Consider the following 14,674-nt stretch of genomic DNA (forward strand, 5'->3'; position numbering starts at 1 on the left):
CCCATTACTGGTAATGTGATTGCTGTAACTTTGTAGTGAGAAAATCAGCTCGCCTCACTTCATGACTGTAGTTTCTGTTGTCCAACTGAACAAAATATATTTTATTTCTATAAAATTGCAAAACGATGATGGGTAGGTAATTATCTGAATCCTTGGCTCATGACTATTCATTAAGCTGTCATTATTTAAAGTTTTATTTTTTGGCCAGTTTATGCCTTTATTAGACAGTGAGGTTAGGAGAGAACGGGAAAGTACAGGGAGGATTGAGGGTACAGGAACGACAAATGACCACGAGCCGGGAATCAAACTCGGGTCGCCGAAAGTGCGGAGCACTTGAATTTTCTGAATTACCTGAAGACACTCCAGATAAAAAGTTATCAAAAGCTTTTTAATAGGCCATTCCGTTTTCATATACCACGACAATGAATTTGCCAAATTGGATATGAGGCTGTATTCAATTCAATTCTAATTATATAGCACTTTTCACAATTGTTAAATTGTTTCAAAGCAGCTTTACATTAATAAAAGCAGGAGACAACACAGAAAAGTAGAGTATATACTATATTATACTATATTTAAAAATATATTTAATCAGTAGTTTAAACGGGAAGCGGTCAGTGGTCGCTGGGCAGACATCTTCATGTATCTTCATAAAACTTTTGTGTAATTACATTGTGTAAAAACTTGTTATCTGTAATTACAAATTGAATATGTCATTACAGTCATGATTTGAGGGTGCATGCACCATTTCCTCACAGTGTTAGTGGTCTCAAGATATCAGTGGCGGTTCTACACGGAGGCCAAGGGTGGCCCGTGCCTCTGTAGACAAGTCCCTGGCCACCCCTGTGGCCACCCCGTGCTGACCAAATAAAAAAGTATACATTTATTTTGATTTTACACGCGAGCGCCAAAAGCGGAACTAATCCGACGCACAACGTTCTTAACGGGCAAATTAGAGCGGCGCACCCAACCACTGTGGCTGGCTGTGGGTGCTGGGTGCTGCTCGGCGAGTGTCTCGGTTCGTTCCCGGTTTTCCGATGTTGAGAATGTGTATGCAGGTTTGGGCACTTAAGGACTCTAGCTCACTTAACATTGGGACACTGTTCACTTGTTCTCCTGTGACGTGGCTGCATAAGCGCGTTGTGATCATTCACAGCTGTTACTCATCAACAACCGGCAAAACCAACATCTCGCTGACTTTTTGGGGTTTGCACATTGTGAGAAGCGCTGTGGTTGTGCTCTTGCATGTGCGTGCGTAGAATTGGAGGAATGTGGTTAAATGTGTCGTATAAAAATGTTTACAGTTTGAAATAAATATTGTTTTGAATGCTGATTGGATTGTGGTCCCTAACTGTCTAATGTGTGTTTATATGTAAACTAAAACAAACGTTTGTCTTTATAAAAATGTGCATTCATAAAGTTTATTGAGTAGGCTCGCATGATTTTCGGTTGGGGGGCTTTAGAAAAGAGCCAAGCTCCCCTTTTGCACCTGCACTCACTCTTGTATTAAATAAACATTTATATGATTGTAAAGTAAGATAAAGTGTATGGGGCAGTTTCCCGGAAAGGGATTAGACTAGTCCTAGACTAAAATAAATGTAAGAGCTGTCCAAACTGAAAACAACTTGCAATGCCATATCTTAAAATACATCAGTGCCCTTTGTTTTGCTTCAAAATGCACACAAGTAATGTATTTAGTAAGCCATGTTTGTTAAAACTAGTTATATTTCCTAATTAAACTAAGGCCTAGTCCTGTCTAATTCCTGTAATCGCCCCTATAATCTTTAAATATAATTTCTTGCCGTTTTTTTATGTGCCCCTCTGGTAAAACACTGGCCCCTCCTTGGCCCCCCTAGTGAAATTTGTCTAGAACCGCCACTGCAAGATATAAAAATGGTTTATATAATTTTTGCTTATAACTACTGCAAACTTGCATCTAAAATCGCTTCTTGTTAGATTCATTGAGGCATGTTGAGTTGAACAAACTAAATGGTTTTCGGTCAGCCATTTTTTTGCGTCAGATATTTTGACATTATGTGCAGTATTTAACAAATGCAGTAGTGTATCACTATGAATATTGGAATGGTTCATTGGCAACATGTTATAGTGGTCAAGAGATATACTGTATAAAATTCTAAACAATTATTAAAGCACTTGACTAAACTGAAAATTCCATAATATGATCTACTTAAAGTTGTGATGGCACTGTGGGTGCCTTCTTCAGTCTTGGAGTAAATGGATAGCATCTAGCCAATTATTATACATTGTAATACGCTCGTTATTGCAATGCATTATGGAATTTAAGTGGTGCACTTGATAATGACCAAATTTTTTCAGACACTACTATAAAATGAATCTCCTATCAAAAAGTGCTTTACATAATTGTGTATGGTGCTATTTTGGATACAGCCCAGTTTCAAAACTACAATAAAAGTGAGGGCAACACAAATAAAATGACCAACTAGGTAGACATATGACAGGTAGCCTGTATATATTATTAACAATGCAAGGGCTGTAAAATGCATTTACTGCCAAATGAAAGAATGGTAATGTAGATGACATCTGAATCATTGAGATCCTGTCTCATCATCCGTCCTCAACAATCTGTGTGTTTTCAGCGTTCCCTGCTGGTTGAAAAAGAGAACAACTTAACTGAAGTTGAATCCTTTGACCTTTGTTTGTTTCTTAGTCTTTTCTATCAACATGAAGGTAAAATAGTGATTTATGTTGATGTGACCAGGAGTTCCGCAATAAGATTTAATATACTGTCTGTAATTCATAGTCTGTAAATTAAATTAACGATATATTATTCATTACGTTAGCATCTTACTCATTTTTTTGTTGCACATTGACACCATTTTAATAACAAAACAATTAAGTACATTGAAACAACAAACTAAGTCTTAACATAGAAGCATAGGTAGGCGGCTGCTTGGCCCCAACCAACTTAATAAATAAATAAATAAACCCCTTATCATCATGAACACTTCAAAAGCATTGTAAATTGTATTTATATTCTTAAGAAATACGTTGAAACTTTGAAGTAGTAGTTAAAATGTCCAGTTCATGATTATCTTTCACTACACACATACACCCCCTTTTTTCACAATGAAATGGACTAGTCCATAACGGTGTCCTCTGTGCGGCGTAAAAGATAAACACAGACGGGCTCTATCATACACCCAGTGCAATGCAGCGCAATGCGCGACGCAAGTATCTTTTGATAGTTTCAACACGGCGCAATTATCATTTTTTTACGTTTAGCGCCACGTTGTTTAAATAGCAAATACATTTGCGCCCATGGCCGTTCTGGTCTGAAAATGAGGTGTGTTCAGGGGCATTGTTGGCGCTTTGCTATTTTGAGGCAACTAAAATAGACTACGCCATTGACCAACTAAAACCTGGTCTAAAGTCAATGGCGCAATAGTCCTGTTGTTATTTAATGAGCACGTTAGAAATATGTGCCTCTAAATGGGATGACAACGCGGGTTTGCTTATCACACACATGGATGCGCAGCAGCAGAAAAACACTTTTAAATATGAAAGATTAAAGGATTGAGTGTAAAAGATTATTATTGAGTCTCTTGGACATAAATGAGGACTAATGAGACGTTAGAAGGCGTAAAGAGTTGTTTCACCTGTAGCCTGGTAGTAAAAAAATGCTTTGCTTTAAACAAATGCATCTATTTTTAAATGTTTTTAAATGCTACACTATGGATTTGTTGTATATGATGACTCTGTACCTGTGGATATGGTGAGATGAGAAACATTTTTAAGTAATGCTTTAAAAAAATCCATGGCACTGTCCGAGTGCTGAAATGCTTCGGCTCTTCGCACGTTTGTAAATTCTTTATCTCTTGTTTCTATTTTTAGAGTACAAACCTTTTCTTGCATATTTGCAAAATATTTTATGCGATTACAATGATTATGTAGGATATTAATACATTTACGGCTATTAAAAGCCTGCTATTTTTACTTCCATGACTGAAAGGAAACGGCTTTTAAAGGTTTTAATCCAAAAATAATAATTTTAATACAAATAAAAACAACAAAAAATGTTAACATTATTCATAAACTGGGGTTCTTCTTCCTCCGCTTATTTTTTCATTTTAGCATGGTGCCAGGCGCAACTGGCTTTTAAAGGGATGAGAACTGAGATTCTCTTTGGTTTATTGCACGTTACGCCCAAAACACACTCATTACTCATTAGGAAAATAGAAACAACCCTTTTAGGCCATGCGCTTGGCACATAAACAATTTTTCCTGTTGTTAAATTAGCAAAAGTTGGTTCGGACACGCCCATTTTGACCGTGCGCTTTAGACAATGCACTTAGATCGTTAAAGGGGTCATATTATGAGATATTTTTAAGATGTAAAATAAATCTTTGGTGTCCCCAGAATGTGTATGTGAAGTTTGAGCTCACAGATATTCCACAGATAATTTATTATATCAGGTTAAAGTCGCAAATTTGTAGGGCTGAGCAAAAGAGTGCCGTTTTTGTGTGTGTCCTTTAAAATGCAAATGAGCGGATGAAATGCAAACACTGATCACAATGATGGTGGTTTTTTGTAATTTAAAATTCAATTGTGCTGTCTAGTCCTTCTTTTCTCTATCTTTCACTCTGAACTAAATGGCAGTGCTGTGGTTGGATTGTGCAGATAAAGGGGGCGGTATTATTGTAATTTGCCTTGCTACCTACCTCACAAAACAGGCGAAATCTGAACGATCTAATTTTTCACATGCTTGCAGAAAATGGCTTACTCAAATTAAGTTACTGGGTTGATCTTTTTCACATTTTATAGGTTGATAGAAGCACTGGGGACCCAATTACAGCACTTAAACATGAAAAAAGTCACATTTTCACGCTATGAGGACTGGGAAAGTATACGAACAGAGACGGGTGAAGACACGCACACTATAAATATATGAAGTGATTACGGACTGGATTTTTTAACCTTTTATAACAGTCTTGGGCATGTGAAAGATTAGTAACAATATTGGCTTTGATGCATGTTAGTTGTTGTGTAGCATCAGATTAAAAAAATGTTCTCCCTCATTTACTGATATAATGTGCTACACTTTGTATGTTCTCTGCTTTCCATCATTATTTTGGAGTAAAAAAATGTGTTCTCTTGTGATCAGATGGGGGGCCCCATACATAGCTTCGCCTTGGGCCCCCAATTTGCTAAATTTGCCACTGACCACAGCTCATTAGTAGAGAATTGCTGTAATGAAGTACGTTTTGGATTCCTCATAAAAAGCTGTTCAATACACATCACATGATTCGTGTTATTGTCGCTTGGTGCTTTCCTATCTTTTTTGAAGTTCAATGCTTCTAGCTTTAATGCTTAGATTAGATGGGAAAACAAACTAACTTTTAAATATTGTGTTACAACTTCAATTGATAGGGTAAGCATTTATGTTCATTAAATCTTTTTCATGGTTTTCTTTCTTTGTTTTGGTATCCTAATCTTTGCCATCTGCCTGATGTGGGTTAAGATAAGAGCTGTGAAATGTTGCACATGTTAAGCCGTGAATGTGCATTACAGTGCATTACAAAATATGCTATGCATTTACAATAAGTGTATTCCCTAGGTTTGACCCAGTGACCATTTGCACAGCTATCACAATGTTATACAGAAACATATTTATGGCGTGGCTCAGTGGCTGTTTTGTGCAGTCAGTAGTAATACTCTGTTCTCTAACAGGTACTCCAGGTCTACGAGGTGAAAGGGGAAACACTGGCTCACCAGGTTAGTGCATGCGTGTGTGTGTGTGTGTGTGTGTGTGTGTGTGTGTGTGTGTGTGTGTGTGTGCGTGCGTGCGTGCGTGCGTGCGTGCGTGCGTGCGTGCGTGCGTGAATGCACAACCCTGCCAAAAACAAAATTAGCTTTCAAGTGAAACTTGTTGACCAGAAAGTCTTACTGGTTTAATTAGTTAAAATGTCTGGTCGGAACACCAGCACAGCATATCTGTATTCATTAGCACGCGTTTGAGTACAGTGCGCTCTCTCTCTCTCTCTCTCTCTCTCTCTCTCTCTCTCTCATCTCTCTCTCTCTCTCTCTCTCTCTCTCTCTCTCTCTCTCTCTCTCTCTCTCTCTCTCTCTCTCTCACCAGGTCCAGCTGGACCATCAGGTCCAAAAGGAGAAAGAGGAGAACCAGGTGCGGCAGGGCAGATGGGTCCACCTGGCCCCACGGGTATATCTGGTAATTACCCATTTGCAACTATCATCACAAAACTAATGATGAAACGACCCCAGAATTACAGTAAATTACTGTCTTGTGTCTCCTTCTCTTGTCAGGTTTTCCAGGCTTAAAAGGGGATCCGGGGGAGCAAGGATTGCAAGGTAACTCTTACACAATTCAACAGAGAATATGTGTTCTTTGTAAGAGAGATGTAAAGGACTTGGCTTTACTTCTGCTCTGAAGAAATTTAATCTGGTTGAATCTTTGTGCTTTAAAGGTTTAGACGGTTCTCCAGGATTTAATGGAACAGACGGTCTCCCGGGAATGCAAGGGCCCCCTGGACATCCAGGTACATTTACAATAGGTCAAACTGAAGTTTAGATGACACAGGGTGAATCAATCTTGCATGTCTAATGCTGCGTGCACACCGCCAGTGACTTTGTGTGTCGCTCGTCTCTATCAAAGAGGTCATTCTGGTTGTCCTAGTGACAATTATAAATGAACAAGCAACCGTCTTCTCAATAACTGATCAAAGACAAGTGACGTGAACTCCACTGTTTTACACTCATTGGTAGTCGCTTTCAAAAGTCGCTCATTACTTGCGAAAAGTTGCATTTTACCCAATTATATGTCAATCTTATTTGTATTGTATTTAAACTGTAACACCACAACTGTGTATATGCAAATAATGATTTTATTGTTATGATTACTTATGACAATTTTCCTGGTGTTTACAATTTTAAAGTTGTTAAACCCTCGTAACATCTCACACACAGTCAGACAGAGTTGTCTAACACATACTAGCAGGTCTAAAAGCAGACTCTGCTCTTGACAAAATTCGCATCACACATTCTATGGGCTGAACATAACAAAACCATGTGAACTTTAAGGGAAACCCCTGCTTCATTATATAGTAGACTTTTCAAGAAAGTTTATATGTCTTTCTCTTAGGGCCTAAAGGAGACATCGGGCCCCGTGGTGAGAATGGAGTGCCAGGACCTCTGGGGCCTAGAGGTATGAATGCATGTTTACAGAAGTGTGGTTTAAATACAACCACTCATTATCTAGCTTTAATGAGTGACCTATTTAGTAAAAGCACTTAAGCCCAGCATCATGTAAACACAACTTCTTTTTAAGCAAAGTGACATCTGGAATTTTGTAAAACTAGCCAGTGTGTTTGAGCATCTAAATTCTGCATGCATGTGGAGGCTGTTAAGAAATTTTCCAGAGATCTTGTTTTTAAGTTCAATAGATAGTTTAGAGTGTTTTGGTTAGCATAGACTTAATTTAGTTGGGTCTTTTAGGGCCTCCTGGTCCAGTAGGACTGACTGGACTACCAGGACCACCTGGACCAAAAGGCTCAACTGGACTACAGGGTGATGGCAGACCAGGTGGGAGTGCTAAAGACAAATGCAAATAAGTGTGATATATGCCATTTTGTAACTTGTTAACTGGCTACTTTATTGTTTTTAGGAATCCCAGGACCGCAGGGTCAAAAGGGAGATAGAGGCTTTTCAGGTAAATATACAAATAATCATGTGAACAGTTTTTTTTCAAACTGTGTTAGTTGTGTTGGTGCCGGTTTATTCTAGGATAACGGCAGTAAAGGGGATTCAGGTGAGCTCCGGCTTTACAGCACATATTTTCTGTGTTTGAATGTCCCTTGACCATGATTTTTTTCATAAATGTGACCATGCAGATGTTCTTACAAATGTAACCATGATTTTCTGGATTTGTTTGTTTAAATTAGGCACAAAATTCACTCCACAGAGATACAAACATTTTCACTCTACAAACAATTGATGTTACAATTTTCATCACAAGTAAATTGCTATTATTTGCAATAACGGAATACATAAAGTCAGTAACCATCACAGGTGCTAATGCAGAGGAATGTATTGGTTGTGACTGTAACCTTCTCTTGCGTAATGAAATAAAACTTTGGGGAACACTTTGTCTGTCCTGTTGTGAAGGTGTTGTGCACAAATCAGTTCATAAGAAGCTGATTACCAGGTAAGGATGAGAGGTCCAAACTGTAGTACATCATAAAAGTATGATAGGTGGACCACCCTGCAGCATCACATACCTCTTGCATGGAGGCCCAGATAGAAGGACCTGAGAGGCCATACCCCTTATAGAATGTGCCCTAATTAGCAGAGGTGAAGGCAATCCGTGCACCTCAATAGTTAAGAATTATTATTAAAGGCTCCAAAGCAAACCAAATGTTGATCAGATATTCTATATAAAGAATACCTGATGTATTCTTCTAATGTCCTACCAGGACATAATAAGTGTAAAGATCTTGTTCCGCCGACTCATGAGGGGGAAGATGAAAGGCCTGAAGAATTAAGGTAATAGCCACATGGCTAGGAACCATTGGTATATACCCTGGTCTCTGGTGTAAAATGGGTGTAATTCTGCTTGGAGTAAACTCCAGAAATTAAGGAGAAGCAGATAATTTTGATCGTTTTTAATGTTTATCTGTACTAGACTCAATAGGTTCAAAGGGTGCAATATTAATCCCTTCTAAAACCACAGTAAGGTTTGAGAAGCAAGCTCGGGCTGGTCTTGTCTGTACCATAGCTTCCAGTCCCAACAGGGTGGGTGTGTCAAAGAAAATTATAGTGGGTAATGAGCCGTTTTTTAAAAATGCAAACAGGTATATCTCAGCTAAATCATATTTCGTCCATATCTGCTTTACCACCTGGAGCAGATATGGAGTCTCCATGTGGGGTCTCTATTCCCTGGACTTCTGCCTAAACAGAATGTCTGCTCACACCTGGGCTCCCAGAATATACATCGCCCTGAGCAATAAAAATTTACCTTGGTTCTGTAGGAGAATCTGATGTGTCAGTCTGTTCAGAGGACCAGAACATGATGGGGACGGGGAGGAAGTGTTTTACTGCCTGAAACACATCTAACATCTCTAGGGAGTTTATGTGCCAGTGGAGATGATGCTCTCTCCACAGACCTCTGGCTGAGAGGCCTTCCACTACTGGTCCCAAAACATTGCTCTTTGAGCCACCACTGAAAAGGTCTCATGTGCAGCAGTGTGAACACAGCCTAATATGATCCTAGACATTGTTGCCAGAATTGACTCAGAGTACACAGGGGAAAGATGTGCCTGCATTGTCAATGAATCCCAATTCACCCAGAGAAATGTTGTTCGTTGGTTAGGGGTTAAGTTGCTCTTTTTTGGCATTGAGCCGTAACCCCATACATTGCATATGGCCAACGATGACAAAGGATTGCCAAAGTTTGAGACTGTGCTAACACCAACCAGTAATCTGTATAATTTACAGTAGTATGCAGATCCCCTCCAGTCTCAGTGGAGCAAGGGCTGTATCCATGCATTTTGTGATCGTGCAAGGAGAAAGAACAAGGCCAAATGGAAGCACCCGATATTGGTATGCTTTGCCCCTGAAGCAAACCTTAAGAAATGTCTAATGTGGTAGAAGGAAGTAGATGTGAAAGTATGTATCTCTCAGTTCTATCATGGTGAAGTCATGTCCTCTAAACTGATTCCAGACACAATAAACGGAATAGTTAACATTTTAAACTTGTATCTCCTAGAGACTGATTGAGAGGTCTGAGATCTTAGAATGAATAAAACCAAAAGCCCAAAGCTAGTGGTTTTCTAACCTTGGGAGACCAATCACTAATACTTTCTGAAAATGACCAATGAATGATCAATGAACATTGGCAAATGAAATGTACATACCGTGACTCTGCCCGGGAATCCGGTATGCTCATTCATTCAGATTTGTTCTTCTGAGCTTTCATGTTGGTCTCATCTCACATTCGCTCTGATTACTCACCTTGCTCTGCGGCTGTTGGTGTGGATGAGGTGATTCTGAATGCAAAGATTCCCCTCTGTGTTTCAAATGAGCTGAAAGAGTAAAATTTCCTACATACCTAAAGCCTTTTTGGGATCTTCAATGGATGTGTCTTTGCCAGATGATATCGCCCAAAGCTACCCTCGACGGGAGCACGGCCAAGACATATGAGCAGATTCCCCCAGTGGGCCGTGCTACTGCAGTGCATTTATGTCTGCATGGTGCCGTGTCCTAGGGCAGTGTTTTCCAATCTTGGTCCTCGAGGCCTCCCTCCCAGAAAGTTTTAGATGTCTCCTTATTTAACACACCTGATTTAACTCATCAGCTTGTTAGGGAGACATGTTTACCATGTTTGAAGTAGGCTGATTAGTTGAATCAGGTGTTTTGAATAAGACACCTGGAACTTTGTGTCAGGGGGGCCTCGTGGACCAGGATTGGAAAACACTGCATATCAATTGCCTCGAGCTGTTGAAAGTTTTGCTCACCCTGAGGAGGTTTCGTCCTCTGATTCAATACAAGCCAGTGCTAGGTTGTTCTAACTGCAGTAGCATACATCAACCGCCAGGCAGGTTTGCACTTCCACCGGTGTCACAGAACTCCTTCTGTAAAGTCAGCCAAGACGTAAGTCTTTAAAGTGTGGGGGATGCGCTCACAGCAGATTACGCTGTGAGGGGAGTGGAGGCTCCACCCTCAGGTGGTCCAGTTGATCTGGGCTCACTTTGGAGAGGCACAGGTCGACCTGTTTGCCTCTCTGGAGAATTCCCAGTGTCCACTTTGATACTCCCTAGCCAAGGCTCCCCTTGGCGTGGATGTCTTAACGCACTGCTGGTTCCGGGGACTTCTGAAATATGCTTTTCCCCCAGTGAGCCTTATCCCTTTGTTTCAGAAAGCAAGTCCTACTGGTCACATCTTATTGGCCCAACCAGACTTGGTTCTCAAAACTGGAACATCTCGCATCCTCTCCCCCTTGGCGAATCCAGTCTCGATTTGGCATTGTAAGGTACCACCCACAAGCCCAACGACAGATACAAGTGGAGTGGGTGAAGGGGACTCGTGTTCGTTCCTTCCTCAGCGCTTCTAGAAGAAGAATTCCTTATCATGATTAAATTAATTTCTTTGATCTCTGTGTTTAAATTATAATCTGACTCCAATTTATAAAATATCAATATTATTCTGATGCTGATCATAATTTATATTTATCATTATTATGTTTTCATTCTCTTAATTATTTAAATATACATAGAGAATAAGTTATAATCCTGAAGGTGCTAAGGCAGTTCCATACAGCTGGGCGTAGAGGCATTCTCCTTCTTACTTAAATTAAAAGTAGAGGTTTCTCCAAAACACATTGAAAATAAGAGGATCCATCTATAGTTTAGGTTGAGGCATTTCTCCATCCAACCTATAAAGTGAGGCAATTTATACACATCATATTTTCAATAGAGGCAATTTTCCTATTCTAGGCCCCCTTCGGTATCTTTCTCTTAAATACTTAGAATACAAGAAAAGACTTGACAAGTTTCAAACTGAGTAAAGATTAACAATTTATTTTGCCAGGCAGGTTACACTTAAATCAATAATTTGGTTATTCAAATAAATCAATTACAAATATATCAAAACATTCACTAAAAGATCAGCATAGAAAAATGAACGTTTCACAAGATTCAAATCATACCTGGCAATTAAAGACACACAAAGTGGTCTAGGAAGATTCTTGTTAAAGATGTCTTCCATAATGTTGAATACACACACCCAAAGTGTGGGGAAGATTCTTGCTAAAGAATGCTTCCATAATGTCTGAATACACACACCCAAAGTGTGGGGAAGATTCTTGCTAAAGAATACTTCCCAGAGTCTCTTGCCAAGCCACCTTATATACACAGAATGAGACAAAGAATAATAAAATCTCAAAACAGGATTTGGTTGGTCGGTTCTCGTGACCTGAAGGAGCACCAAATGGGACTGTTAACCATCTGTAATCTAGATCTCCTCATGAGTTGACACCCATCACAGAAGTACAGATTATGTCTTAAGTTTTAAACTTTGATATACTTTCTCTTAGCATTATAGAAATTAGACCTTTTTAACCATCGCACCATGACCTTTAAAACAACACCAAACATGAAGATGAAATCTTTGTAGCATCACAACATATCATATATCCAATGTTACATGTGTTTAGTATATTTCCAGTAACCAAAACCTTAAAGGAGAAGAGAGAAGGGGTGAAATACAGATCAGTTCCTGGGTATCCGTGACCCCTGTGGAGAGAGACAACAGGTCTCTCAAAAATAGACACAGAATGAGGTTTTATTGTTTTATGGTCCAGCTCCTAAAGCAAAACTTGTCCACCTGTCCTACAATTCCCCCCCTGACCCTTGGGTTACTGTCAGAGTACCTAAGGGGTCATTTTGGGTGGACATCTTTGGTCTCCATACGTCCTTGTAACTGTAACAGTCTTTTTTTTAAGATGAACACCTGTAATGTTAAACAATGCCTGCAGATATCAAAGCAGGAACTTAACTGTGCTGAACAGGTGTCTGTGATGGACAGAATCTCTGTGGTTCTCGTAGTTAGATTTTCTCTCAACTGGATCTGGTTGAAATTTGTTGTACAAAGTCCATTGTGTCAGCCAAACGCATGTGCTGTGTTCATGGAAGCTGTCTCCTCTCAACATTTAGAAGCATTTGTCTCTAATGGGGTCCTCCCCTGGATATTTTCCTGACCTTTTGAACAGTCCTCTGTTACCTATTGGCAGAAGGTATTTTTTGATAGAAAAGTCAGACCTCCGTAGGTGAAGGAATTCCTCACACTGAGAATGCACCACTGTATGAGAGGGAATTAGAATATAATACACATGACCATGAAATGACTGAACACTGATGAACTTGACTTTCCTTGGAAGGAAATAGTTGTGAATGATTACAATAACACATGACATTATTAGATGTTTCATGATATTGGTGCAAATGGCAAATAAGGTCTCCTTTCCTTTTTCAAAATAATTTGTCCCAAAAGGTGATCCCATTACCAAACTCTTCACTACTATGCATATTGAACATAGAGTGGAATTTTGATATAATCTGTGTATTTTAAAGGGAGAGTGGCAAAAGTTATTTTAACTAGCATATTTACCAGAGGTATACATCATTAAAGCATATAATAACAATACCATTCAAATATAATACAAATAAATGTAAATTATATGTATATAAAATACAGATATTTATACTAAAGTATATATATTATGATATATTTATAATTTTAATAATAATAGAATTATTCAAAACCTTGAAATGCAAGTTAACCATGTATATCTAAGAATTCAATTAAGTACTTAAAACATTCCTAGACAACTTAAACTTAAATCAAGATTTCAATGAAGTAACTTAAAACATACCCAGACAACTTAAACTTAAATCAAATAATTTCTGAATTTCTTATTTATCCATTGTCAATAATTCTTTGCATGTTGTCAAATAATTCTGTACATATATGTTGGTTTAGTCACATTCAATGGTAAGGTGTCTGATTTATGTGATTGATCATTAGAAGTGCCAGCACTTCAAATATAACCATTTTGTAAAGTTTGAAATTTTTAGACATGTCTGCAGCCATGCCAGCCATTTCATTCTTCACTTACTTATTTTAATCTGAAATAGGTCTTATGTAATCAATTAATAGTTCTTATTTTACCTGTATTTGTACAATCAGAGACAAAAAAATTGATGTGTGACTATAACCATACATATGTTCCATGCACACTGAAATGTTTCATGTAGTTCAAGAGAAAATTGACCCAATAGTTTATATTACCACGAAATTAAAATCATAAGTTGACCTTTAATTTTCTCTCCTATGTGTGAGATGCTAAATGGGTTTGCATGTATGACAAACTCTAGAGTTTGGATTCTAAGTCATTTATCATACATATGTGTGATGGTTTAAGCCTGGATAGTTTTAAAACTTATACCAGGTCGCAGTGTTATGTTGTTGTAATGGTGAAAATATGTGCATTACATGTTCATGCCTGGAAGTGGGTGGATTCTAACCTAAAGTAATCTGTGTTGCACAATTTTAGTTCCGATGCTACATCGGGAGGTCATATAATGAATATAGTAGTTTATTACTGTGAGATGTGTATGACCCCTCAAAGCATTATCACACCCACCTCCTGCATTTTAGGTTTGTGCCTGTATTTGGGCTCAGACACGTCTCTAGTGTCAGGACTCTTAAGGAGTCATAGTAATCCACCTGAAAGGAAAAAAGTTAAGATAACAGACAAAGAAACATTAATTTCTAAAATTTTGGGCAATTTGCATTAAGACATGGCATCATCTTTAGTTTAAAATGATGTCACTACCACACAGCTGTCAATGACAGCAATGCATTAGGGTGTAAATTCTTCCTGATAAGAAGATTTGTATCATTACTTTCTGCAAATTAATTTCAGAGGCCAGATTAAGTTGGGAATTTTCTGTTATATTTGACTATGTTGTTTCAGTCTGAGTGTGTATAACACCATAAACTGCATTTGCATTTAAACTATGAGCATAAGAAGTCCCAGTTTTGCTGGGGAAATTGTTGGATTAACTTTAATTTTAATCTTAAACTTATGGCTTTACTCTGAGTTGTTCTCAGTACCGTCAGC

The 14,674-nt window shown here is 38.5% G+C and overlaps 1 protein-coding gene across 3 annotated transcripts in view; it reads left to right on the forward strand.

Annotated features, from left to right (window-relative positions):
* Nucleotides 1–14,674, forward strand: part of marco (macrophage receptor with collagenous structure) — a 45,166-nt gene that overhangs the window by 15,030 nt on the left and 15,462 nt on the right. Inside the window, exons 6-12 of one of the 3 annotated variants that reach the window (XM_055215043.2) lie at nt 5,710–5,754; nt 6,119–6,208; nt 6,304–6,348; nt 6,465–6,536; nt 7,139–7,201; nt 7,492–7,578; nt 7,661–7,705. In XM_055215043.2, coding sequence (XP_055071018.1) covers nt 5,710–5,754; nt 6,119–6,208; nt 6,304–6,348; nt 6,465–6,536; nt 7,139–7,201; nt 7,492–7,578; nt 7,661–7,705 — 447 coding nt within the window. The remainder of the gene's footprint in view (nt 1–5,709; nt 5,755–6,118; nt 6,209–6,303; nt 6,349–6,464; nt 6,537–7,138; nt 7,202–7,491; nt 7,579–7,660; nt 7,706–14,674) is intronic. The other 2 variants (XM_055215044.2, XM_073854884.1) reach the window with 2 other exon arrangements.

Source organism: Misgurnus anguillicaudatus, chromosome 17 (assembly GCF_027580225.2).
Source record: "Misgurnus anguillicaudatus chromosome 17, ASM2758022v2, whole genome shotgun sequence".
In the NCBI taxonomy this organism is placed as follows: domain Eukaryota; kingdom Metazoa; phylum Chordata; class Actinopteri; order Cypriniformes; family Cobitidae; genus Misgurnus; species Misgurnus anguillicaudatus.